The 27,752-nt window shown below is 42.5% G+C and overlaps 3 protein-coding genes across 4 annotated transcripts in view; 2 read left to right on the top strand and 1 right to left on the bottom strand.

Annotated features, from left to right (window-relative positions):
• The first annotated feature begins 3,142 nt into the window (after positions 1–3,142).
• On the top strand, positions 3,143–6,759 carry LOC108894026 (carboxypeptidase A1). The gene is made up of 11 exons (XM_018692576.2): positions 3,143–3,307; positions 3,821–3,902; positions 4,028–4,162; positions 4,307–4,411; positions 4,498–4,599; positions 4,705–4,806; positions 4,897–5,007; positions 5,208–5,298; positions 5,662–5,861; positions 6,033–6,117; positions 6,440–6,759. The coding sequence occupies exons 1-11, from the start codon at positions 3,240–3,242 to the stop codon at positions 6,625–6,627; spliced, it is 1,269 nt and encodes a 422-aa protein (XP_018548092.1). The 5' UTR covers positions 3,143–3,239; the 3' UTR covers positions 6,628–6,759.
• A 283-nt stretch (positions 6,760–7,042) lies between these two features.
• cep41 (centrosomal protein 41) lies at positions 7,043–12,772 on the bottom strand. Of its 2 annotated transcripts, XM_018692607.1 has the most exons (11): positions 12,630–12,772; positions 12,240–12,303; positions 12,058–12,105; positions 10,935–10,996; positions 10,584–10,653; positions 10,329–10,473; positions 9,530–9,693; positions 9,375–9,442; positions 9,142–9,256; positions 8,839–9,057; positions 7,043–8,336 (listed from the first exon to the last, which is right to left on the bottom strand). In XM_018692607.1, the coding sequence occupies exons 1-11, from the start codon at positions 12,660–12,662 to the stop codon at positions 8,209–8,211; spliced, it is 1,116 nt and encodes a 371-aa protein (XP_018548123.1). In that variant the 5' UTR covers positions 12,663–12,772; the 3' UTR covers positions 7,043–8,208. The 2 variants fall into 2 exon arrangements, with proteins under 2 accessions (XP_018548123.1, XP_050929122.1); XM_051073165.1 differs by lacking the exons at positions 12,058–12,105; positions 12,240–12,303; positions 12,630–12,772 and adding an exon at positions 11,115–11,429.
• A 1,584-nt stretch (positions 12,773–14,356) lies between these two features.
• The window catches only part of poc1b (POC1 centriolar protein B), a 32,168-nt gene continuing 18,772 nt past the window's right edge, over positions 14,357–27,752 (top strand). The window contains 10 exon segments of the mRNA XM_051073281.1: positions 14,357–14,373; positions 14,503–14,742; positions 14,930–15,109; positions 15,423–15,530; positions 15,911–16,026; positions 16,197–16,330; positions 16,468–16,536; positions 16,682–16,753; positions 16,755–16,835; positions 16,922–16,999. Coding sequence (XP_050929238.1) covers positions 14,357–14,373; positions 14,503–14,742; positions 14,930–15,109; positions 15,423–15,530; positions 15,911–16,026; positions 16,197–16,330; positions 16,468–16,536; positions 16,682–16,753; positions 16,755–16,835; positions 16,922–16,999 — 1,095 coding nt within the window.

The raw sequence follows: 27,752 nt of genomic DNA on the forward strand, positions 1-27,752 counted from the left end.
TAAACTCTCAGACAGCTGCTTCCCTCCCATTTCCAGAGATGTTGTCATTTCTTCTGCAGTATCAGAAACTTCATCATCATGTCAAGATGGGCTTTACTGTCACCTAGCCACAGATATAGAAAATGAACTGGATGAATCAAAAGGCGTTTTAAATCAGCTATAATTAACAACAATGGTGTGATGCCTATAAATAAACCCACTTTATCAGCTCAGCTCTTAAGGTGTGGCTGCAATGGTATGAGTGTACTGGAAACAGTCAGGCTCTCACATGAACACTCAAACTGTTTTTACCTTCTGTAATCAGTCTTTCTCTTTATACTGGACATTAAAGAGGGCTTTCTTTCAACATAAGCTTCATCAGTGAGAGTTAGTCGACTGAACGCTGTACTGTCTGTGCAAAAACAAAGTGGGAATTCTACTTTAAAAGACAGTTTAAAAGTTCTTCTTCAGTTCAACTTCTTTGCACAAAAACAAGGACTTTCCGTAGAATGAAAAAGCATCAGGAAGGGATTTTTATTGGCCAATGAAAATCAGTTTCAGTGTACACATAAACAGAAATTAGGAACCTATTCTTATTCTAATCTCTCTGCATATGATGGAGGTAAAACACAGGGAAAAGCAGCTACCCAGTGTTGGCTCTAGACTGTAGATGGCACCCTTGGTCAAAACTGAAATTTCACCTCCTCACTGTGACGACCTCTAGTCGTCAAGACCTATGTCCTTGTTGTTGGGGAGCGGCTCATTGATCACTGATGAACTGCATTTAATTTAGTTTGCTGTAAAGAATCGTGTGGTCTCCACATTTTGTTCCTCCTAAAACAGAAGAAAAACAGCAGTGGTCTTTTATTCAAACAGCTTCAAACAACCTTTAAAAACATTAAATATGCTGCAGCAAAGCAGAAAGTTAGATGATGAGGTTTAGAAGGCATCAGTGGGGGTTCACACCTCATCTCCTGAGGTCAGGGCTTCACCTACTATTGCTTCAACTTTAGAAAGTAGTGCTGGTGTTTTTTGTTGTACAGAGGGAAGCAGTAGATCAACAAAACTCAGCAGGGAGTCATGTTGGAGCACAATTACAGTCTATTTTGGAGGAGAGTTCGAGGACATTTTCAAGCATTCCAAGCCAGTGCCCCAGTGTGTCCACGTCATGCTGAGGCAACGTGTTTGTGCTCATTATAATAACTCCTTGGTCATTGTATGGTAGCCAGGCAGCCCAAGTATTTGTCCACAGAGTCTGTACTCTCTGACCTCATCTCTTTGACAGATAATATGTCCTTGTTTGGTTTTTTTCCCCACACATTTACAGACTTTCCCAAATGTATCATTGTATTCTCCAATCGTTTTTGCAGAAGCGTTTGTTAAACTTAGTCCTGTTGTCTTTGTTAGCTGACACTTTAGTCCAAACAAAACCGCAATGCACTCAACAGTGTAAAAACAAGATGGCAGGAATCTCTGTCAACACCTTATACAGCCGAGATCAAGACAGAAGTACAAGAGGAACAAAACCTACTTACATTTAACGGTTGAAACTTGTTATGGTATACACATTTGACAAGACGGCAAATCTGACAACAGGACATTACCATTCATATTTGGTTTTTCAGCTCTCTGGATGCTTATTCATAATTTCAATGAGGGACAAAAAGAGTGTAGCCTGTTAGCAGCCATGTTTACTTCCTGTTCAAAGACATGGTTTAGTCTTTGTACTAATCAGGTCCTACTAATCCCAAAAAGCAAGGAGAAATTAAAAATGCAGACAAGATCAATGCTCAGGTCTTTATTTTTACTCCCTGATATCTATTCTTTCCCTCCCATGCAACAACCATCCCCTGACTAAGTTTTAGAGGAGAAGAATACCTCAAAATCAGGAAGTTCTTTACTCTCAAAATGCTGTTTCATAGTGACTTGAATAGAACTTTGACACACTTGTGATTCAGTCATTTATAGGTGCTGCCTTCAGAGATGCCTAAACCAAGCAGGTAGGAGCGCTGTGTCTTGCTTAAGGACGCCTCAGCAGGAAACATGGATGTGGACTTTACCGTAAGTCTCTGTGAATCAGAAACCCTCCAGCAGGTGTTTTCCATCCCGGGCTCTGTGTCGCCTTCTGTCTCTTTACTTTTCCTCTGCAATGTCCTTATCAGCTGTGTTGCATAAGGCAAACTCGCAGATTCTGGGACATGTACATGGGAGAGAGGTGGTGTTAGTGAGTAATGTCGAGGATCTTTATTTTACTAACATGTGAACTGACTTTAAATGATTATATGTTCTAATATGTGATCAATACAGATACATAATGAAGGTGTCTGAATGAGGAAATGATTGGATTTTAGTGATCAAAATAGCTGAACCTGTTATCTGATGTCTATTGTTGGATATTCAAACATGCTCTGTGAATATACCCACTGAAATGCGAATGTTAACAGTGAAGGTTTTCTGTTTGTTGGTGCAGGCATCACATTTTTTGGGAAAGATATCTCATTTTGAAATGAAACCCAGCTAAAACACCAGATGTGAATTTTTGCACCCTGACATCTCCAGTTGTCTCATGTCTGGAAGTGTTTCTCCGCTAACATGTAGAGTTCACAGAACATGGATCCCTGCAGCTGGTTTAAATTTAGCTCGTTGAGGCTGCCTGCTGTCTGAAACTAAGAGGAAGCTGAAACACACAGCGGACGGCCATGTTTTGGTTGAGCAATGAGATTCCATCATCAGCTGTAAAAGCTGAGAGCAGATCAGTGCCTCAGGCCAACTCATCAATTCTTTTATGGACTTTTCGATTCTGATGCTGTTGATAAGAGTCACATTTACATTCACAGGAAATCCATATAAAAGTTTCTATTATTGTAAATTGAAAATCTGGGGTTTTAGACTTTGGGTTGAGGAAATCTGAAGATGCCAAATGAGCCAACATGTAATATCTCACAATGGAAATCCTACAGAGACTATAGACAGTGCACTACCAAGTCTTAAAAGGTACATGCATGAATATTATGTGTAATGTATATGTACACATAGCCCCAGCAGACCTTAAACAACCTTCCCTTTTCTTTATAAACTGAGCAAAACCTCAGAATGTCAAAAATATGTGCACCTTTTTGATTGGGTATCTGCAGGCCGGTGTGGGAAAGGGACCGGCTGTTGACACACCTCCGTCTCCTTAAGCAAGGTCGTGGTTTGGACACGTGACCCGGCACCTTCGGCCATAAAAGCCTGTTTTTGGACCTTCCACACTGTTGGTCATGATGAAGGGGCTGCTCGCATTCTTTGCGCTGTTTGTGGCCGTTCTCGGCAAGGAGACATTTGATGGGTAAGTCCCAGCAGATTTGGTATCTTTAGACAATAGAATGTAAAGTTCTTTTGGTTTGAACAATGTTTGGATGCATGCCATGAATTTATCCCGAATAACTAAAAAAAAACCAAAAAAACTAGGGGTGTTAAAACCAATTAATCTTTGATGTCAGTTATTTTCACAGGTGGTAAACTTGACCTAAAAAGACAAATAAATGTGCCATCAGCTGAGAGAGAAAGAGAGAGCTCACTGTGTGTAAACCTGTTGTGTTCATTTTAACACAATTCATCTGAATAAGTAATCATTTAGCATGTATAATTACTTTACTGATATTCAAACCCAGGGAAGTGCTTTGCTCCACCAACTGTAACATCAGCTCTTACATCAACACTATAAATCCTCACATCTGTACACAACATCTGTATGAGCTAAACAAGACAGCCTTGGGAAATCTTACTTCTTGCAGCCCATGTGTGCTAACTTCTCTCTTGGTCTTGAGTTGAGTAAAAATTTGTGGTTCTCATTTTGCAGGCATCAGGTTCTCCGCATTATTCCCAGGGATGAGATCCAGCTGTCTGTTATCAAGGCCCTGGAGGACATAATCGAGTTTGAGGTCATCTATCATCCACTAGCAATAATTAAAAACAAAAAGATGAAATCAAAATATATGAATAATGAATGAATAAATTTGACGTAATTGGACTTAGTTTGTTGTATGGTGTCTGTGTCTTCTTTCAGCTGGACTTCTGGAGGGGTGTGACTGATGTGGCCGTTCCTGTGGATGTCAGAGTTCCCTTCCACAGCCTGCAGTCTATCAAAATTTACCTGGAGACTCAGGACATTGAGTACTCCATCATGATCGAAGACCTGCAGGTACAAACAACCTGATTTCTCAACTCAAGGCCTGAATAGGAGCAGTAGTAGTTCACTAAACGCACCACAGCCAGCTCAAGTTCAGTCTGACTTTTGGTTTTTCTGATGTCCAGCTTAAATATGAACGATATCATTGGTCCTCAGGTGATGCTGGATGAGGAGCGGGAGGAGATGGAGGCTGCTGCTCGTGTCCCTCAGCCCAGAGGCACCGACAGCTTTGACTTCTCCAGGTACCACACCATCGACGAGGTTAGTGTGAACATTCACTCTGTTTTCCTGTAAAAGCATCATTTACATTTATCTGATGACTCTTTGTCTCTTTGTCTCTGGTTTAGATCTACAGCTTCCAGGACATGCTGGTGGCTGAGAATCCCAACCTGGTCAGCAAGATTGTGATTGGTCACAGCTACGAGGGCCGTTCCCTGAATGTGCTCAAGGTAAAAACAAACAGTGTGAGTCTGGTAAAAGAAGACTGACGCCTGCTCTCATACAAGAAGCGAATGACCCTAAGTCGACCGTTCCTTTTCTTTCCTCTGTCTTAGTTCAGCACTGGTGGAACCAGCCGTCCTGCCATCTGGATCGACACTGGAATCCACTCCAGAGAGTGGGTCACTCAGGCCAGCGGCACCTGGTTCGCCAAGAAGGTGATCGGACGATTCTTACATTTTTCTTCTCTGTCTCTGACCATTAACCTGCTGCATTGAATATCATGTCCTTCACGTGTCTGTCATCAGATTGTGACTGATTACGGTCGTGACCCTGCTCTGACCAACATCCTCGACAAGATGGACATCTTCCTGGAGATTGTGACCAACCCTGATGGCTACCACTTCACCCACAACAACGTAAGTGTCTAAAATTTACAATCATTTCCTGCCACATTCAGCTTTTCAATGAGATATTCATTCGTACTTTCATGACATCTTTTTGCGTCTCAAAACTTCCATGACTGTAGCAATGAGAGTTGTCATGTTGCTAAAAACTGTCTTAATGATGTATGTTCAAATAGATTCAACATTAGTTTTAACTTCACTGATGTCTCTAGAACCGTATGTGGCGCAAGACCAGGAAGCCCAACCCTGGCTCTAGATGTGATGGAGTTGATCCTAACAGGAACTGGGATGCTGGTTTTGGAGGTAACGTCTTCTAACGTCGGCTTTAATTATGTTTAAAGCTCTAACATCAACATGTATCTGTTAGTTTGGTACTTTACAGCTTAGAGGAAATGACTGTACTTGAATAATCACCTCCGGAAACTTTACAGTTTAGTTATGGTTGATACGATGATGTGTTTTAGTGCAGCATGCAGGTGTCATTCTTGATGCTGCCACCAGGTGTCACTAAATCCAGACCAAAGCAGCTTTGAACAGGACGAGCTCGAGAGACCTCTGAGACTTTCTTGCCACGAAACGAAGCGTCCTGGGTCTGGTGTAGTGCTTCACAGTAACCGCAGTGACATTTCCTCACAGTGTCTCTGACTCTGTTGTTGTCCTGTGCAGGACCTGGTGCCAGCGGCAACCCCTGCTCAGAGACCTACCGTGGACCCAAGGCTCACTCCGAGTCTGAGGTCAAGTCCATCGTGGACTTTGTGAAGTCCCACGGCAACTTCAAGGCCTTCATCTCCATCCATTCCTACTCCCAGATGCTCCTGTATCCTTACGGCTACACCAGGACTCCAGTCAGGGACAGAGATGAACTGGTAAAAAAAAAAAAAAAAACCTCTTGGGAAACTGGTTGTAGTTATTAAATCTCCTCTCTGTTGTTTAGAAAGATTTTCCAGTGATGCTAGAAAAAAGTAAGAATATGCAAAAGCAGTATGAGAGACTGTTAATGGATATTCATATGATATCATAATAATCTCTTCCCACAGCATGCTCTGGCTAAGAAGGCTATCACTGACCTGGCTTCCCTGTATGGTACTAGATACAAATACGGCAGCATCATCAACACCATCTGTAAGTTTCAGTATCACTGCTTATAATATAGAGGATCACTGAGATGAGTTTAAGTACGAGTGCACAGCCTGTTAATTAAGCTCATATTTAAACAAATGGTTCATCTGCTCAGTCCAAACTAAATGCTGGATTCTCTTTGAAAGTCCTCAGACTAAAGAGCCTGCATTGCTGTCTGCCTGAATTTATATTCTAAAGTTAAATGACTTCAACTGTAAAAGGCTCTCTGAGATATTAAGACCAAGAGCAGAGGACCCCCCCCATTAAAACCATGTGCTTTATGCCAGGAGAATAATCCTCTGAACAACATCTGTTTCAATTTTAGACCAAGCCAGTGGTGGCACCATCGACTGGACCTACAACCAGGGCATCAAGTACTCCTACACCTTTGAGCTGAGGGACACAGGTCGGTATGGATTCGTCCTGCCAGCCAATCAGATCATCCCCACCGCCGAGGAGACTTGGCTGGCTCTGATGGCCATCATGAATCACACCGTCAGGAACCCATACTAAAAATGTGTGGAGAGGCCACTGTCGGCAAATGTCACCTTTAAAATGTCATTGTTATGACTAATATCACCGTCATGCTTCATAACTAGATACTATGAGAGCCACAAACAGATGAATAAACGAGCACAAAATACAGTTTCTGTGTCTTTGTGATCTGTCTGTGATATTTATCTTAAACCAATAATATATGAATACATTGCATTAAACTAAACTTTATTCCTGCCTTGTTTTATCCCAGTTCAGTTCTCCCATAAGTTACATGATGAAAAGTGTTATCATAGAAACCCTTAAAGTTTCCAAGAGGTTTTCAACATCCTTTCACCCTTCCTAAAAATTTTCTGAATTAAGAGTTTCTCTCTAAAAAGTAGGTTTTCCAGGTGTTATTCTCATTTTAGTATTCAGACTGTCACAGCTCCTGTAAGGTAAACAATCATATGCTTTATTCATACACATTAATTTACCAACAAAACCATGTGATCAGCTGGTTAGAGTCGGTTAGGACCGATGATGAAAACACAATATTCACAAAAATGGATAAGTCCATATTTTCATTAAAGCACTTCACAGGAGACTGTGTGAGTGTACGAAGGGAACCAAGCACAATGGAGCAAGTCACCAACACACCAACAAAACAAAAGGCCACAAATTAGAAATACTGCTTTTTAAAATGCATCTATAGGAAGTGAAGTGCTGCTGTAACTTTGTTACATACGTGACAAAATGCCCATTTCCTTCCTTGAATGACACTGCAGAAGGCCTCAACGAATCAGTCAGTGTGATCACAACATACAGTACTTTGATCCCACACACACACACAGGAAAAAAAAGAATAAAAGTCACAGTAACATTAGGACATTAGTGTGTAAGTGGATGCAAAGCTTGCACACGAAGGCTGTTGGTGCATCGTCTGTTAAGGAATCACAATAAGACGTCATGACAGTACGAAGCATATTACAAAAATACAGCAAAGCTCTGTAACATTATTTGTACCTCATTCAATACAGAAATTCCCAGCATATCCTTCATGTCACGTCAACATTCAGTTACTCTGCCTGTCTTTTAGGAATGCCACGTATTTGCTGACAAACATGAGCTAAACATGACCTCAGAAAAAAACAAACTGAATTTGAACAAATCATCCATAGAAATAAGTGATTATTTGTACAGATTCATACCCTGGTGAAAAAAGAAGAATAGTGTTACATGAAATGTTAACTTGAGTGCAATGAGATCTATCAGTTTTCAGGTTCACAGATGACAAACATTTAAATATACACAATTTATTCAGTATGTTAAGAAAGAAGAAACTGTAGTCAGTGGATAATAATATACATCCATCAGTGAAGATGCAGGGTGGGGTATTTATTTGTGAATTTGTGAATTAAGTCCGAATTAGAATTTATTTTGGTCACTGTTGATGAACAGTACAGCAGTATGGTGGAGGATTATTCTGCAGACAGGACCAGAGGTGTGTTTCTTTTACAGCGATGGAGTGGTGGTGGGGGCGTGTAACCTGAAATAGATGGACTTTGTGTTGGAGGTATGTTTGATTGTGTGTATCTGTGTGGTCGAGGGTGGGTGGGGTTATTTCCAGGGTCTGCTGCTTTGAACCCTGGCGCTATCCCTCCCGGCTGTGGAGGAACTCTGTCGACTTCGAGCGCTGGACGCTTTAGACTGCGAGCTGATGGTTGACATGCGGCTGGACATGCGACCTGCAGTAAAAACACAAGCAAACGACAGAGAGGAAGTTTCTGCTCTTTGGTTTTGATTCATGATTTTAATCTGCGTGACGGTACAATACAGGAGGGAGGGGTTAATCTACTCTATCACTGTCCTGCTTTAAACACTTCACTTTCCTAGAAAGGACATGATATGCAACTTCAGCTTTGGAAGATTTCTGGAAGCGATTTCACACTGACGCAGGAAAAAATTGAGTGTATACAGCTGATACACTTGTCAAGCAATTATATCTAATTAACTGCTAGTGTAACCTGGAGAGTCCTTGTGCACGACGTGTCAGCTGAAAAAGCAAACACACAATTCATACAAGGAACTAAACTCAAATGACTGTTTCAGAAATGTATCTCTCATTTCTAACTTCTTGGTGCCAAATTACATAGTTTTTCTCTGAGAATCCTTCTTAGAAAATATAATTTTATCAGGAAATTACAGACCTAAAATACTGCTTTAATTTTCAACTGACAGTGTGCTTACTGTTGGAGTTACTTGGGATGAGTATCTCCTCCAGCTGCTCCTGGATCTTGGCCAGCTCGTCTGACGTAAACCGCCACCTCCTCTCCGCTGCCTGCAACTGCTGCTGCTGCTGCACAGAGCTCTTCTTCCCCTTCGACGACGTGGGAGAGGACAGGCACGAGGTCGGAATGGAGCCCGTCGTCATCCCCTCTGGAAATTTCTGAGCTATTACCTTGAGACCTGGGAGAGGACGGCACAGCTCACAGCTACGACCACACAGCAGTGATACAAAGGGTGGTAGGGTAACACAAAATAACGCCTCACCTCCAGACAGCATAAACAGATTTTCAAATCCTCGTTCACACATGGTGGTGGCTGCCTGGCTGGCTATTCTCTCATCCTCATCATACACAATGATGATCTTCCCCGCTGCGTTTTTCTACACAGAGTGTGGGTTAAGTTCAGACAAACTGATCGTCAGATGTAACTGCATTTCAAACAGACCTGACTCTGTTTTGTTGCAGGGAGAAATGTCTCTAGTTTGTGTTGAAGGATACATATTCCAGCACTTCTTTGGTGTAGGGGTTCATTGTTCGAGACAGTGTGGCAATGGGGAAACTGTGTGCTGTAAAGAAAGACAAATGATTACAACAACAACAAGGATGATAAAAAATACTCTGTTTGGCCCGAGCTTCTTTTTCTTTCCACCTACCGCTGATAATGTGACAGCGGTCGTACTGGTCTCGGTCCCGTACGTCCAGCAGCAGGTAGGGGCAGTCGGGGTAGGGCCTGTCAGCCAGCTCGGGGCTGGACACCTCGTTCTCCCTCCTCTGACTGTTCCTGTCGAGGTTCAGCTCCCCCACACCGCTGATAACGCTGAGAGGGGTCAAAGGTTAAAGGCTTGTGTTATTTGTTTGTCTGAGTTTGACTATAGACAGCTCTTTGTTTCTGAAAAGGATTAGACAAAATAAACGTCAGTATAAAAGAGATAGAAAATGAGCAGCTACTTCATATGGTAGAGTTTAAAGGTGTTGGATTCAGACCAGGTCATGTGAAACTAGAATCCACACGATCAACACTCACTACAACAAATCTGTTTGTGGAAGTCGGCCAAACAACCCTGTAGAAGCACACCACTTTCCCCTTGTGCAGATAGGTTTACCCCTGTGCTGCCCTACTTTCTCTCTCCATCTGCCCTCCCCACAAGGTGAAGGTGACCTAAATGCTCTGCATCTGCAGCCCCTGGAGAGGCCGCAGATAGAGTTACACATGCAGGTGAGAGGAGGGGGCGCTAATGACAGGGAGGGAGGTTATTGTGTGGTATACAGGAGGGTGTGTAGATGTTAAGGGACAAAAAGTGGATGTACAGTATGTTGGGTGCAGACACAGATGTGGTGGGTGTAGGATTACTGGTGCTCCTGTGATTAGGGATCGTGATTGTTGGCTGCTGGGTGTGACTGAGTGTATGAGAGTATATGTACAGGTGTTAAAGACTCTAAGCTGTACAGTACCTTAGCAGTGTTGACCTGGCAGAGTAGCAGATTTCCCTGGTGTCGCCTGCATCCTGCCGATCTGAAAGAGGTGACGCGTGTGTGGAGCCGTTGGTGTGTTCAGACAGACACTCCAGGTCTGCATCAGACACTACCGACAGGCCGTCTGCCAATGAACAGGAATGGGAAACAGCTTAAACTGATAAAATGTTACTAAGCCATGTGGAGTGATAATAATGTTAAGTGAATACATAATAACTTTGCCAGGTGTGTTACCTTCAGGGCCATGTAATTCACTGTCATTCTCACTTTCATTCAGGTCCGACACAGAGGCTACCTGAAGTATCTGGTGAGAAACAGAAGTTTGGAGATCAATAATTGTGGGAAAAAATGCTAACAAATTGAATGTAAAAGAGCAGAGAACAGTATCCAGGAGTCTGTAAATGTCTGTCCAGAGCTATTCAAGTAGTCTCTTAATTATTAAGCACTGTAACAGTTCAGGTTTTCTCACTGCATTCATTGAAAATACAGGTCACAAACATATCTGTGGACTGGACTTTCCATTAACTACAACATAAGTCTAACAGGATGTTAAGGTATTGCAATGAAATAAACACTGATTCTTACCAATTGTGCAAATGTTGTCACCTTTAACCGCTTGAAGATTTCATCTTTACGATATCTGTAATCTGAGACAACACACAAATCTCAGGAAGGTTACAGGAGGAAGGCCTGATGACAGTCTAAAATCTTACATTGAGAATGACCGCTGCATCTGCACATGCATCTGCACTGCACACAACTCACCTGGATCTTGCAGGTCCTCCTTCTCCTCACACTCCTCTAATGCTTCACTAAACCTCAGCTCTACCCAGTCTGTTCCCATGCTCCCTTCCACACAAAGCTGCCACTCCTTCACTCAAATCAGTCTGCTCAGACCTGGTTTTATCAGCACCGTTGATACTGGTATTATCCACAGTGTGACCTCACTAGCTCACACTCAGAGACCCTTGCTGGCACCTGACCAGCCTGTCCCCACAGTCTGCGTCCAGTCCCACAGAGGGATAATTGTGGACAGCAGTACAATCCTCCATTGAAGAGAGAAGGAATCATTGTCACTTATCCCTGAGAAATCAAAGGACAGGTCCACACCAAATGACCGCTGTCCACAAAGAACTTATTTAACGGAGAAATATCAGTGGGTTAGAACTTCTTTGGTTTACCTCTGAAGTACATGGGCAGACAGTAAAGAGAAACCCAAAGATCGTTGGGAAAATTAGGTGCCAAGTTGGCAAATCTTTCCTCAAGTGTACAACATATAATTCTCCTCCTCTTTAGTGTAAGAAAAAGAATCATTTTGTTCAGACTGGATCATATGTGTGAGTGTTACACAATCCTGCCAGCCTTGGCAATTTGATCCACCTGTTCACCTTTACACAGAGTGAAAACTGTTCATAAGATGCCAACGGGCTAAACTAATGTAACTGGTCCAACACTCTAACGCAGCAGTGTAGTAGCCCAGTGGACAGAACCACTATTGTGTACTTACTGGGTCAAAACTGTGACCCAAAGCTGCTAAATAAGTCCTTATATAGTGTCCTCTAGGAAGATATTAGAAGCTAATATTTATTTTGTTATTCCAACTATGAAAAACACAATGGAAATGAAATATTCTTTGCTCAGAGCCCGGGTACAAAAACATTAGTTTATTCCTTGTCACTTCTGGTTGCTCTTCAAACAAGTTACTCACTTTTTTTAATCTCCTCCAGTCTTTCCATGTACTTCGTAAGGCTGCATCCTGCGAAATGAAACAGAGCATAAGCAACAGAGTAGAGTAGTGGATAAAATCATTTCTAGCTAAATAGATCGAGATGGCGCTGGCTTACACATAAATGAAAATAAGGATAGTGCATCTGTACATGGACAAGGTACCTGTATCCAACCGTGTTTTGACATGTTGATACTTTGCGTTTTGGGGTATTCTTTTTTTCATGTACTGGAAGGAAAAAGACATGGTGGATTTTCGTTAGCTGTATAAACAGGATCAACGGTTTGCTGACAAAATTTAACAAAAGTAAAGGTAGCCTGCCCGCAGCTTTTAGAAAGAGCAACTAATCTAAATCGCTAGCGTTATCCTTACAGGTGCACTGTTGATATGGTAACTTAACACTGATGACAGCTAACTAGCTAGCTAGCAAGGATAGCTACATTTGGTTTTGTTGGCCCACGCTTTATTCACAGTACATGATATCATCGACAATGCCAGCACTGGCAGTTAGCGGGTAAATAAAATAACTAAAGCTGCCGTTTAACTAACGTTACCTCCACACTGCCGATGCCCCGATTAAGCGACATCGTTTCAAACCGAAATACCAAACATCTATTTCCAAGTTTAACAATATCGCTGCTGATTCGTCAGCGCGTACCCACGAACCAATCAGAGAGCACGATACTGCACCGCTTCCCCCTCGAGAGCAGTTTCATATGATATGACTGGCTAGTTGCTAAGCAGCGGAGGACGCTCCACCTTCACGACATGCTGCATTCAAGTCATATAGAAATAATCGTAAATATTTTAGTTAATGACACTGCTGAAGTATCCTGTCTCGTTCTCGTTCTTGGAGGTGTTCCCATATTCTACCGTTGATTGCGCTGACTTAGCAAATGCCATTACTTGATATTTATCTTTTTTTTCTTATTTTGTTTTATTTGAATCGAATTGTGCCGATGTTCACCACATTTGGCTGCTGGCTTCTGCTTTAGGGTCCGTATGCAGAACTTTTATTCAATAGAAGTACCACAAAACTAATATTTTATCAATTTCTCTACGGTTTCTGTGTACAACCAACGCCGTAGCGACATTTTCAAGTTGTGTATGGAATTTTCATGTCGGATTCTCGTATCACCCGATTTTATAATGTTTCCTGAACGCAGCATCACTCTCTCCGATGCCACAAGACCAAGCTACAGGTGGCTAATCATTTAGCTGCTGAAATAGCGTGTGTTTTTGGGCTGCTTCTGCAAAAACAAAAGTCAGTTTTCATTTAGAAGTCATAAAATTCAAAGTCAGCCAGGATTAGTGAAAGATTTCCGAACAGAAACCCGCATTATCTGGGTTCGACAGGTCAGGTCTGACACAGTTGTTCAAGGCGCACAGTTTGACAGTAATGGAAGGCAGTGCAACTTTCCCCCAGACAACATTAGCGCTGTAAACACAGGAAATGCGCACAATGGCGTCTGTTATGGTATGTATGTTTGTTTTAATACTGTCAGAAAAGCTTGTGTGCTTTGATACCGTCCACTATCACTGGTACTAGTAGCTGAGTCGGCGAGTTTGCTAGCTGCATCTCTGCTAAGAGGATTTGTGATTGGAGCTGTCAAAAACACCCTGAGGACTCTGTGATAGGTCGTCACAGTATAATAGACGTGTTTGTTGATAGCTGTTTAAACGAAGTGCTTCAGTTCTTGACGTTTTTGTCTCGTTAACGCTGTCTGTGCTTGGTCTCGTCCGGTAGGCAGGGTCCCAGAGGGGAATATCTGCCCAGCCCCTGTTTATAGCAACACACCGTCTTTACTCAGCTCTTTCATAAACATGAAATATGTTGCTAAATTTCTTATGTTTACATATCATGATACCTCCTCCACACCATCCTCAAAAATGTTTTATCATAAAACAGGCGGAGGAAATGCAGAGTTTTGCCGGCTGACTGTGAACATTGTCATTGTAGGAGGATCCCACCCTTGACAGAAATTTCAAGGGCCATAAAGATGCTGTCACCTGTGCAGACTTCAGTCCAAACTGCAAACAACTGGGTAATACCTGCTCCTGCTATAAGCGTTTACAAATTTACAGATGTTATTCAGATGTTATTTGGCAGATCATACGTCATGATTTTGGTTCCTAAAAGTAATCTAATATTGGCTTAACATCACTGCTATACCCTGAAACAGTTCATCACACTGTACATAGCAGACACACACAGACTGGCTTTATGAACATTGAACATTCTGACTTTTACATCCAACTAAAATATCAAGCTAAAATACCTATGTACCTTGTGCCAAAGTGGGGCTGCTGATGAACTCATTGATGTTGCAGAAGTTTGATCTGTGACTCCAATTTCAGGAAGGAAGCTGATTTTATTTGCTTTAATAACCTACAGCACCAGTAGTTACTGTACTAATTATAATGAAGCTATGCTAATTATTTGACTTTATTTTGTGATTCCTGCCCATTCCATCTTTCTTTTGTCTTTCTCCAGCCACAGGGGTCAGTGGATAAGAGCCTGATGATCTGGAATCTCACTCCCAAGGGAAGGGCCTTCCGCTTCGTTGGCCACGAAGATGTCATCACTGGGGTGCAGTTCTCCCCATTTGGTAACCTGGTGGCAACGTCCTCCAAGGACAGAACAGTCCGACTGTGGACACCTTCCATGTAGGCTTTCACTTTTACCTCTTTAGGCCTTTTTTCTTCACTAAGTACAGCAAATTTCCAGTAATATAAAATCTAAAAAATACTCTGGTGCACAGATTGGTGTGTGAATAAACTGGAAAATACTCACGCATTTGGTGCAGCCTGACATAGGCTAGGTCTTAAACTAGTTGTGTTTTTGGTGTCATAGGAAAGGAGAGTCAACAGTGTTCAAAGCTCACACTGCCACCATACGAAGCGTTGCTTTCTCCCACGATGGCCAGAGACTGGTGACGGCGTCTGACGACAAGTCGGTCAAAGTGTGGAGCGTTCACCGACAGTGCTTCATCTACTCCCTCAACCAGCACACGAACTGGGTGCGCTGTGCCAGGTACTGTGCAGCACGACTCTCTGCACCGGCATTAGTGTGTGTTTATGTCAGATATTAGAAACCAAGGTCAAAATAGCCTTAATTCCTCGTCACTTTTTGAAATAATTTTTGTCTTGCCTGCTGAACGACTCCTTAACAAACATGGCTTTTATTTGAATAATTTGTACTGATGTAGACAGTGACGATTCACTTTTCGTGCATGTGCAGAATCTATCAAACATCGAAGATGAGTACATATAAACTGTGTCAGTTGTGTGGCTGCAGTGTGTAAGTATGTGCAGCTGTTGCCTTTTTTTGTCTTTTTTCGGTCCAGGTTTTCTCCAGATGGGCGTCTCATAGCTTCCTGTGGGGACGACCGCTCTGTCCGGCTTTGGGACACATCCACCAAACAATGCATCAACTGTTTCACTGACTATGGAGGGTAAGTCCTAAAAACACCCTGCTGGAATGTCCTGTTATTCTACTCTGCTTTAATTTTGCTGGAGTTTTATTATAGGATTGTTCCAACAATTTTGTTTGTTTAGATAAATGAGTCAAATTTTCTTTGTTTGTCTCTTAACATGTTTTTTCCTTTATGTACACTTCCAAACAGAAGAATCACACAAATACACACAAAAAAGACGAAGGCAACAGTGAACAAAATTTTAACATTTTAAAAAAGGGATCACAAAACTGATGTAAAAGCTACATTAACTGATTCAGTGTAGTCATTGCTCTGTTTCTCCCATAGATGGCGTTGCTGTGTATTATTTGCACAGTAGAGCTGCAGGTCACTGACTCCACTGAGTGTTTTTATTGTAGATCAGCGACGTTTGTTGATTTCAACGCCAGCGGCACCTGTATCGCGTCTTCAGGAGCTGACAGTTCACTGAAAATCTGGGATCTACGCACCAACAAATTGATTCAGCATTATCAGGGTATGTCAGAATGTCAGAGCTATGATATTGATATGTGTACAGCTTGGAAAATTAAGGAATTGTCTAAGAAAATCATGCAAATATCTCCATAATGTAGAAGATCTGTAATTGTATTTCCAGTTTGTGATCTAAGGAGTGAGTTTATTTATTGTTGTACCTTTCTGGATCAGTCCACAGTGCAGGAATCAACAGCTTTTCCTTCCACCCATCCAACAACTACCTGATCAGCGCTTCAAGTGACAGCACTGTTAAGATCCTGGACCTGCTGGAGGGCCGCCTCATCTACACCCTCCATGGACACAAGGTGACAGCTCAGTTCACCCACAGACACCAGAGACATATTTATTAGCATTTTTCCAGCTCCATTGTTTCCTCGGATCGTTCCTTGATGGTGAGTTTTGTTATTCACCAACATTGTTTACTGTTTTTATTGTTTTTCAGGGTGCTGTAATCACAGTAGCCTTTTCCAGGCCTGGAGATCTCTTTGCCTCAGGGGGAGCTGATGGTCAGGTTTGTGTTTCATGACTCAGTACCGACCCTGTGCTCTCCATACTCTCAATATCTTGTAACCTCAACGTTAACCTTTTGATTTCTGTGGTAGAAAATGTGAGTAACTTGTGTCATAGATGTTGTGCTCGTCCTTTGGTTCCAATAGGTGCTGTTGTGGAGGACAAACTTTGACACCAAATCCTACCAGGATGTCCTGCAGCAACACAGCCGGAAGGTCCACCCCTGATCCTCCACCGCACCTGGCTGACATCCACCCCAAAGGACCTCACCTTCATCGCCCTCAGTCCACAGCTATTCAGGTTAGTTCAGCTTGACTTACATTACAAAGAGATGTGTTGTGAAGGTTTAACGGAGGAGCAGCTGTGATGTTTCTTTATCTCCACAGATCAGTCCAGCAGTGGCAGACACTCTGTCATCTGACCCGCACGTCATAGAGATGGGCCAAGCTGTTCACAGCACCATGGTAAGATGACAGTCACACAGCCACAGAAAGAAAACCAAATCTCAACTCACACTTATCACTGATTTATCACTTATTTATGGTACTTGGATAAATCAGTTACAATCACAGTTTTTTGATTACGTAGAGGAAATCAGTGTCTTTGGGGTAAAACTAGGTGCTACGAGGACCAATAACTTGGAGACAGAGTTTACAGATAATGTAACATAACCCAGTGAAAAGTTAACCAGACACATATTAGGATTTCCTGGAAATGCACATTAAAAGTGAGATGCCACTGAAACATATAGACTGTTGAGTCTACATCAACTCCTACAACTGTTTCCTGTCAGCATCTGTCCTGTAAATAACATTAATCCTTAGGGGCTGGACAGGCTTTTACAAAAGTTTTGAGTATGCTCCATTGATTTTATTTCTCCTCTGCCCATATGCTTACAGTGAAATAGGAAAACTCATTATAGGTATACAGCAGTTAATAGATTATGTAATTTAAAGAGCTGATTGCGGGGAGCAGTATCCAGCTGATGGTCATCATATCAGGGAATCTCATTGAAATGAAAAGTTGTGCCTCTAAAAATTACACTCTGATGACCGTTGCTTTGGCATCACATGACCACCAGGTGGCAGTGCTGACCAGTCTTAAGTTACTGCAGCACTGAAACCTGCTTCAGAGGACAACAAACCATTTAGATTCTGTGATGTCAGTAGAAATCAACACTGTCCACACTGTGAGTTGTGGTTTTTATCAGTATTGGCAGAAACAACCACAGCTGGTCATTGAGCAGCTCTGTCAGAGCAGCAGGGGAATCTATCTCTCGCCTCAGGACACTTTCCCATTACAGGCCCTTTTCTCCAACTTTTTAAGTTGTGTAGTTGTATTTTTTTCTGGCCAGCACTTGTAATGCCACATCCCTCTCAGTAGGTTTTTATTGTTGCTGAGGGCCCATCTGGGGCGCCACGGCAGTGACCTGGTCTTGTGGCAAGTTTGCATTATGTTGCAAGGTAAAAATCCTGGATGTGAATTAAGGCTATCCGCTTACTCCACGAGTGCTGATTCTGGATAAAGAGGTAGAAACATGAGCTTGATGTCGTTGGGTCTTAATCTTAATGTACAGATTTAATGAGTGTTAGGAGAACAGCATGCTCTCACAGAGGTGACGATGACGGGTTTAGATGTAAGGTTGCAAGGTGGAATAAAGACCAGAGTTCTAGATCATGCCAGAATTTGTTCTGTGTTTCTACTAGAACAGTTCAGTGGCAAGAAGTTTGTTTCTAGCCTCACATCTAAGAAAATGTCTCCTCCTGAATCCTCTGAATCCTTTGCCTAGATTCTAAAATGCTTTTATTACAACATCAACTTAGAACCACAGGCTATAGATTCTTAGTGTGGTCTCTAGCTTCCCATAGAAGTTACAGCTAATTACTGCCCCCTACTGTTGTAAACAGGAATAAGAAGAAGTCTGAGGCTCATGGAGTGGAGCTTCATGGAGACAAAAGGCATACTCATGTGTATGTATGGTCTGCTCCTGCGCTTTATCCATCCATTTATTATTAATGTGAGTTGAAATGTAAATATTTAGACATAAACAGTGGTAATGTAGCTCTTAATGTGCATTACTGAGCCAGCAATCGTTCACACAAAAAGTGTTGAACCTCCATTCACTGATACAATGCATAATGAAACAATCCTGTTAATAAATTATGAAGCAATTCCTCAGTAAATGATATAAAGGACAATTAGTCAGGCATGAGCAAGGTGACCAGTGTTGTAATCAGTGTATTATTTCAAATGGAATAATGAAGGAATTGTTTATTCATAGTAATATTTATATTTTATGCCCACATGAGAGTGTGCCCATGTTTGTTTGTCTGATGAATGTGAGATATATTTTCTCCAAAGTGAAATGGTGCACGTTATTTTCCTTTAGGGCTGAGACTCTTAACTCAAAGTGCAGTTGTGTAAAGGTCTGTTGAGTTCACTGCACAGTTGACAGACTAATGTGGGAGAACGTTTCTATTTGATTTTCATTGTTAAAAAAAGTGACTTCAAACTTAGATCGAACGACAAAGCGTATTTGCTTTTAATGATCTCCTAATCCCTTTAAATCCCTGAAACATAATCTGTATGAATTATGGCTCCTCTCAGACCGGTAGTAATTTTTCTGTAGTGTGGTACCCTACTTCTCTTAGTGTCTCCCTCCCTGCCGTTGGCTGCTGTGTGGGAGGAAAGCCATGAATGGACCAAGCCAAGTGGAAGTCATTTAGAGTGAGGATGGCCAAGTCAGATAAGTGGTTTTGGTTCAAGAGTCCAGTAAACACACGACTACAGAAAAGCCATTCATGACTTGAAATGTTTTGATGTTAACACAGAGCTGTGCAGATGAATGGAGGGCACTAGTTTTAACCTCCAGTATCAGATGGATGAGTTTACTATTATGGATCATTTCTCAGTAAATTGTCGAATGTAGGAAAGTCATAAAAAGGACAGTCAAGTAAATACACATATGTAGACTATAAATATCAGATGCAAATGTGTTCAGTAGTTCTCCTCTAGCAGAGTCTGACATACAGGAAGTGACACATTACATGTCCTGCACTCTCTTACTAAAAAGGAGAATAAATAGTTACTTGGCACGAGCAGTGAGACCCACTGTGGCCGAACAGATTTAGAAAATAACGCCACCCACAGAAACCAAAACGTCCCTCACAGAGCGACGGCACACTGTTCCTTACATCGCTTTAACAACAGCTGATATCAGATCAGGGAGATGCAGTGCAGAAGCGCTGTAGGATGAAGTAGTTGGCACCAAAGATGGAGACACATTAGAAGCTGAGATGACCAGGAAATGGAAACTGCTCGCCTGCAAAACTCTTTTCATATATCACATTAAGATGCTTCTTCCTCCTTTTCCTCCCCTTCCCTCTCTGTGCTGCTGAAGGAGCTTGCCTTTGCTCTCTGTATGAATCGCCTGAGCGTGCCTGAATGGAAAGGCCCCTGAGCGATCAGAGAGAGGGATGAGAAGGAAGGAATAGAGATCAGAGAGAGATGGGGAGGGAGAGCAGGAATCCACGTGCCGGTGCCCAGGCCCCCCGGGGGCCCCCGACCAGGGAGCAGCAGCCGCAGCTCTAATAATAGACTCGCTGGAGTTCTGGCTGCCTGTTTAACTCCCTGACTAACTCACTGCACTCCGGTGTCACACACACTTAATACATATACATCCGTTTATCCCTGCCACGAATGTCGAGATGAATGCTCGTCCTTTACGTGCTTACTCACCGTCAGTGCGTCAGATAATGTGCTTAAGTGAGAAGTATTCAAATGTAATTTCTCACACACACACAGCTCCTGACATCCATTCCTCCGTGCCTCTGCAGAGCCTCTCAAATCTCAGCATCACGTTTTGCAGACCTGTGTGTGTGTTCAAGCAGTCTGATTGGTTGAAGTGAATGTTTCTGAACGCGCACTGTGTGTGTTCGTGTTCACGCAGCACAGAGAAGTATAATGCCAGCGAGTGAATGTTAACGTAGTCAGCGGAAATGCAAATTTATGCATGTGTGTGTGTTGTTGGGGTGTGTTTGTGTGAGTGCATGAGTCACTGGGTATTGGCAGTGTGTGCGAGGGTCATTCCTGTTTAGATCGGTTCAAAGCAGGGAGCCCCCAGTGCTACTCCTCCTGTCAGCTCTCATCACCTGATTTCCATCCCAGGGAAACTCTCCTCTCCTTTCTTTTCCTCTCCTCTTCTCTCTTCATCCTCTTTTCCGCCTTTCCTCACGTCTACCTCCCTTCTGGTCATTTCCTCCTCCTTCCGCCGCCGTTGATGTCCTCAGGGTCGTCCGTGTTTCCCTTCCGCCTCGCGCCTGTGTTTCCCCTCCATCGCCCTAATGGGTCCAAGCGTAGGCGGAAATGGAGAGAGAAGGGGGTAAGAGAGACTTACAGACAAATGGAGAGAGAGGGAAGGGACGGGAGATGCAGATAGCCTGGAGGTTGGGATGTGGGTGGCTCGATGGGAGGGGGGGTTCCTGCACTCAGAGTTCCTGCTGCCATTGGTGACCTCTGTGTCCTTAATTTAAGGCTATTTCCTTTTATCACTTAGACATTATTTTAACTTTTTCTTGTGACTTTAGTGGCACTAAACTGGCGTCTATTCACAGTGTGTTGTGTGTGAGGTGTGGCTTGTTTGCCAAGAGCCTTTTGTAATTTCTATTATGTTCCTGAAAGAAATCAGCTAATGATAATGATGATGTAAACAGCAAACAAAAGTAAATATTCCCTCCTTTCTCTCCTGGGGCAGCAATGCATGAGGTTACTATAAAAACAAATACTACACTTGAGGCCTGTGGGGTTTTCTCATGTTGTTTCACTGGCAAACTGTCGTATTTGTGCACTTTAACAGTGTAATTCAGCATGTTTTTTATTTCATCTTGTGTTCAGGAGGTTTGTATGGACAGAGAGGTGATGTCAGTAATGACATGATGACACTGATGTGGCATCAGCTGTCCTTTGACCTCTTTCCTCCCGCTCTGCCTCTCTTTCTGCATTAGCCATTAAGCTCTGCGGAGAGCTAGCGGCACTCGCAGGGCTCAGTGCTTCTGAATGGAGCGTTATCAGCAAACACTACGTCATTGTAGAGCAGAGAGAGGCCCAGGGTGGTGCCCTCACTCTCCATTGACATTACAAAGCTTTGATAGACACCACCAGTGGCCGTAAAGTGACGTATTGCATCCACGCCAGCAGCCACAGTGTCCCGCTATCTGTGCGTTCAAACACTGAACCCTTTCATGGCCTGTCCTTGGAATCCACTCTGGATAACACAACAGTGTACAAGCATAAATGAGGATTTTCTTTTTGTTTTTAATGCCAGCAATGTGACACAAACTACATTTCGTGAGCTCAAGAGCTCACTGAGGAGTTTCCACATTGTGTTGGAGCAAAATGAGGTTTGTTTTAATCAAAGGGCTCCCCTGTCACCAGCTGCCAATTAAACTGATGTTATTTATGTATTTATTTAATTTACAGATAAATTTTAAATTAGTTTTTAAGATGCAGAGTCTACGTGTTGTGGTTTCTTCCTCCTTGCGTATTGCTGTTTTCTCAGACAGGGGTTGAAAATGTGTCCTTACAAAAAACCCAGCTTGTTATGCACGTCTTTTACAACTAAAAGGTAAAAATAGTAGCCTGAATTGTGTGAATGGTTGTCTCAGAATATACAGTCTGCTGTCTGCCGGTTGAGTGGCAGCTGAGAGAAGGCAACGACACGGAGAGTGTTAAAACCCACTGCACTATCAAGTCAGCTGTGAAACACATGAGGAATGGCAAGCGTGAAATGAGGCCAAGAAAGACAGCAGAGTTATAATGTGTGTGTGTGTGTGTGTACAGTGTACTTGTCTTTATAGGGACTGAAATGTCTACGTAGGTCAGTTTAAAAAAGTCCTCCCAAGGAGAGCAGGTTACGTTTGATTTAAGTTTCTACTATGACTTTAAAGTCGAGGTTAGATCATGAAATGTGAAGGTTAAAGATTAAAGTGATGTTTTTAATAATACTGCAAAGAAACGGTCGTCAAAGCTTTAGCAGTGAAAATGTGTGTGTGTGTGCATGTGTGTGTTTATGAGGTGATTAGATAGCAGAAGGTTAGATTTGGTTACTTGCACCATCTCTCGTGTCCCTGCAGACGTTAGCTGTGACGCCAGTTTGAGCAGACAAGGTGTCCTCTACCAACAAGCCTCCTGTCACAGGTCTGTGTGTGTGTGTGTGAATGAGTGTATAATCCTGTAGTTTGTGCAGTAAATTTAGCGCGCTCTGTCATCATTTTAAACGTCTCTATTCAGCTGTGAGTAAGTGTGGCCATGCGAGTTTGTGTAATTGCACAGCGCGTATGTGTCTACATTTACACGGATGGCCCCGCCGCCACCCCTCTCCAGCTTCCTGTGCAGGGGAAGTACAGGATATTGGATGGCCTGGAGGTTTAGATACCAGATTTAAGTGCTGTAGAGGAGAACATGAGTGACAAGACACGACGGAAACGAGCTAAAGATAGTAACAGCTCCAGGGAGGGAGGGGGGGTTCACTTTCCATCGGGACACGGGCTCCCAGAGGCTGCATAACACACACACACACACACATGCCCGCACACAAATACATGGCAAACATTCTCATGCACACTGAGTATGAAGCACAGTCTTACTTATGCACCTAATCCTGAGAAACATGCTGGCATACTGAACATTAACACACCTGATGTGACAATTATAATGGTATAAGTATCACTCCAGCAGTCGCTTCGTCCTTTGGCAAATGGTTGACAGAATATTCCCCCAAAATAACCTACCAGCAGTGTGCACTTGCAAGTATTTGATTGCCCAGTGCAGTATGTTGCCAGATGATATTGCATTGTGTTGTGGCAAAAGTTGGGCCAACAAAAGTTGCGTCAGATCTTATTGACCCCACAGTTCTCGTTGGAGCTCTCTGCAACATAGGTCCAAGTTTTCATCACCTTCCCAGCACGAACCAAAGTGGAACAGTGAGAGGAGGAATGTCGAACTAGACAGGTTTTCCAACTCAGAGCTAAATGTGCATTTTCGACACAGCTCCGTTTGCTCATGCTCATGTCTGCTGTTTCCTGACTGTTAGGAAGTAAGTCAGTTTGAATTCCCTTAATTCAGCTGTGAGTATATGATAGGACCTTGTGTAACTGGAATATTACGTGACGCCTCCCTGACCATCCTGCGGCCCCAATGACAGCAGAGTCAAAGCGGAAACACCACACATGTCCTGTAATGCCGTGTTTTGCTGTGAGACTCCCTGCGGCGGCTCCAGTTTCTGGCGCTGGCGTTCAAGTGTCCAAAAACTTGATCTTCCTCATCAAAAATACAAGAGGGCAAGCCTTATCACTAATTCAGGAGGATTCTCTCTTCGGATTCCCATCCGTCCCCCCTCCTCTCACCTCTCTCACCCTTCCTGTCTCTCCCCTTTCTCTCCCCTTGTAACTCTTGTCTCTTTATCTCAATCTTATGCAACACTCACTTATGGGAAGCAGGTGGTTACTCGGGGCTCTGGCTTCTCTGATCCTCAGGAGAATTGGATTGTTTGTGTATAGAAGCAGTGTTTCCTCTCTGTGTTGTAGGTTAAATATGCTGCAAAACCACCCCTTTGGTATTTACAGTACTATGTATTCATCGCTAGAAAACCACAAACAAACCAGAACTAAGTTCTAAATAGTGCTGAAATGATTCGTTGATTAGTTTGTCAACTAATTAATTGTCAATCTATTTATTGTTTAAATCATTAGATGAAGAAAAAAGCCAAACATTTGCTGGTTCCAGCCTCTAATATGAGCATTTTTTTTTATTGAATTGTAAATTGAATATCTTTGCATTTTGGACAGACAGAATAAATCATTTGAAGATGTTGTTTTATACATTTTGTAGAATAAATGATTTATGAAAAAGGTGGCATACAAATTTACTGATAACAATAAAAAAGTCAGTTGTAGCCCTACTCCAAAACAGCATTTTACAGTATTCAAGGACACCAGATTCCCTGAAGTCTTTTGCTTTGTTCTGAATGGATATGTAGAACGAAGGTGAGACACCTGGATACGTGTGACTGGAGGACTGTTGTGGTGTTTTTTTTTGAGCTGCAGTTTTTAAAAGTGAAATGAACAAATTTAGGTCGGTCACCTCTAATGTCCGTTTCCATCCAGTCGCACTCAGGTGAAGAGATTTGGTTTTAAAATACAGTAATAGACAAAATTATTTGTAACATAATTTCATCTTTACTTGAGTCTGTATATCATGACTCTCTGATGGAAAGCCATCCTTCTACATCTGACCTACCCTCGCCTCTCTGAATGTGCTGTCTCAAGGGTACAGCTTGCATCCTCAGGGGCTTTTACTCAGAACGTGCTGACATCCGGGCCATGCAGGAGGCTAAAAATAGCTAGATAGGTCTATTACAGGTACCAGGGACACCTGAAAGGCAATCATGTTGTGTTTTCTTCCCCGCTTGCCGTTATCCCTGCCCGGGGAAACGAGGGGGGGGTGGTAAAAATAGAACTTGGATGAGATAAAGAGGAGCAGACACGAGATTTGATTTAGTTGTCGTCATCATGCCTGTTAGATCCTGGCAAGAAGAGGGGGAGAAAAAGACAACCAAGAGCATTTGTGGTACCCTGCATGCCCCTTATGATCATCTCATGTTTTTTAATGATTCCCAGCTCATGCAAAGACTCAATCTTTGACTCTTTCTCCTCTGTTTGCCTTTTCCTTTCTGTGTGTATGTAGGTTGTTTAAACAAAACAGCAAACAAAAAATACAGTAAGTGTTTTTATTGTCAGATTAATTTGCTGCTTTATAAACCCTGAAATAACCATGACGTGGACTCAACATTAATATAACCATCTGTTTGAAACAAACCTTAAAATAAAAGTCCCCTTTTTTTTGCTAACTGCCATCCCTTCAGGAAAGAAAACATCGTGCGTCATGTTCTTGGATTTGCCATTAAGAAGGTCAGTTTTAGACTAAAAGACAGTTCCAGTAGGTGCTCCATTTAGGAATGATGTTTGTTTGGAAACTTGTACCAAGACTAATGCACATTTATAGATTATCTGCAGCTGAAAATGTGGTTGTTTTTAAAGGTGGACTGGCTAGCATATTAAAGCCAAATAATTGTATTCACTGTTTTTATGCTTGTCTAATGGTGGTGGGCAGCTGCAGTTTAACCGTGTGCATGTGTGTGGAAATAACAGGCTACCTTAATATCTGGCAGTGTTGCTCGCTGATGCTATTTTCTTCCTGAGTGGAGGCAGAGAGGATGTGGCCCGATGAACCGCGTAGGAAGATCAGACGCCTCATGGCTCTGCTGCCGGCCCGGCTTATTTCTGTACAGCTCATCTAGCTTTGCAGAAAGAAACAAATTATTGATTTTTCCGAACATTTTTTTTTTTTTTTTTTATGTGTTTTCTCATTTTTCTCCCATTGAGACGCATCTACCTGCAGACCTTGAGTGATTGGTGCAAAGGTTAGCTAAGACAGGACTTTCAGTGCATTTAGAAATTGATTTTTAAAGCCATTTTTAGCTGGGTGGGTCATTTTTCTCTTCATCTGTGTTCAAGCTGTTTGTGGAACAGTTCTCCTATAGGGAGGCTAGTTATACTAACCCCCCAAATCTATATTTTATATCTAAGAATAATGTGCTTGAGCATTTTAGTCTCTGTTTACCTCTAAAAGTATTTGCACATCTGTCCTCCTCCGTCAGTGTGTGTGTGTGAATCCTCATACTTGTGTCTACACACCCATATGTATATCTGTGAAGGGAGGATTACTGAGAAAGAGAGAGGAAAACAAATCCATTTCCTATGAGCAGAGAAAGCCACAGGGTCACGGTTTGTTTCCGGAGGTGCAGCTGTAACCCAACACTGCCTCTGTCCCAGGTTAAAGCTCACCTCCTCTCACTGCTACCCCCCTCCTGTTAAGCTCACAGTCCACCTGTTAGGAAGTCATTCATCTCTCTGTTCCCCGGAGAGGGATAACTGGATCCCCCACCTCTGACCACAGCCTCACTGATGGATGGCTTTAATGGGCTTTTATTGTTTGATGTATCCACTCTCTTCCTCTTTCTTTTCAAAATCTAATCTGCTCTCTTTATATCTCTTTACTCTATCTGCTCATGAGTTACCTTTTTACCTCATTTTCTCTTTTGTGTTTATCTTCCATCTCCATTTCACGTGTTCAGCATTACAATGGGACACGGCTCTGTTTCCGCCCTTAATGGGACTTAGTTTCTGGTTAAATGATGGTCTCTGACCTGCAGGCCAGGAAGCAACCTTTCCTACAGTCTTAAGTCCTCCCCATATATATATTTCCATTTTTCTGACTGCTGTCTTTAGTGGGATGATTTGACTTTAAAGTTCTATTAAAAGGAACACACTAGTTAGAGTGAAACCTTCAGAACTCCCCTGAACTTCTTTTCCAAAGGTCTTCCAGGGTCTGGATGTTATTACAGCGTCTCATATTGTAAATCACAAACATCAAGCTACACGCTGTCTTATCCAGTCAGATACATGCAAGGTAGACTTTACTGTCACTTTGATCTTCTTGACTTAATCAGATGTAGACTCAGACAACAAATGGAGTATTTATGCCAAAACTTGTGATTATAATCTCCATGCAAAATGATTTTCATATTGTTAGATTAGATTGCTAAAGCTTTTTGTTGCATTATTGTTGTTTTTTGTTTAATTGTTTGTCAAGGTTCAGATGTAAGGCTCTTAGTAAAGACGCTTAAGTGTGTTGCGGTGGCCATGAGCCCGGTATGTGTGGGGACATGGGAAAGGTTAGGTCACTACCGCAGTCTGAGAAGAGGGGGGGGACGGATCAGTGCTGCACGGCCTGGAGCTTACAACGAGACAATTAGCCGTTAGCAGCGGTTATTCTGAATGGTAAATGAGTTTCCCACAGGTGCTTTGCAGTCCTTTTGGTATTAGCTTAAGTGCTAAAGCTGATTAGCAGGCATTTGTGTGGCAATGCAGCTCAGTTCAATCTCTCGTATGAACACCCGCCTCTTTTGGAAGTTTCCTGTGAGAACCGCCGCCTTTGAAATTGTAGGTTTAAGTTTTGTGCGAAGGTGTTGCTGGTTTCATTACATTTAGTGCTCTATGGTGCATTTTCAGAGACACTGAGGTGTCTTTGCGCTCTCTTTTTATAAATTCACGCTTCACCTTTCTCGTGGTTATTTTCAGTGGATGAACTTCAAAGTTT

The sequence above is a fragment of the Lates calcarifer genome, linkage group LG10 (assembly GCF_001640805.2).
Source record: "Lates calcarifer isolate ASB-BC8 linkage group LG10, TLL_Latcal_v3, whole genome shotgun sequence".
In the NCBI taxonomy this organism is placed as follows: Eukaryota; Metazoa; Chordata; class Actinopteri; family Centropomidae; genus Lates; species Lates calcarifer.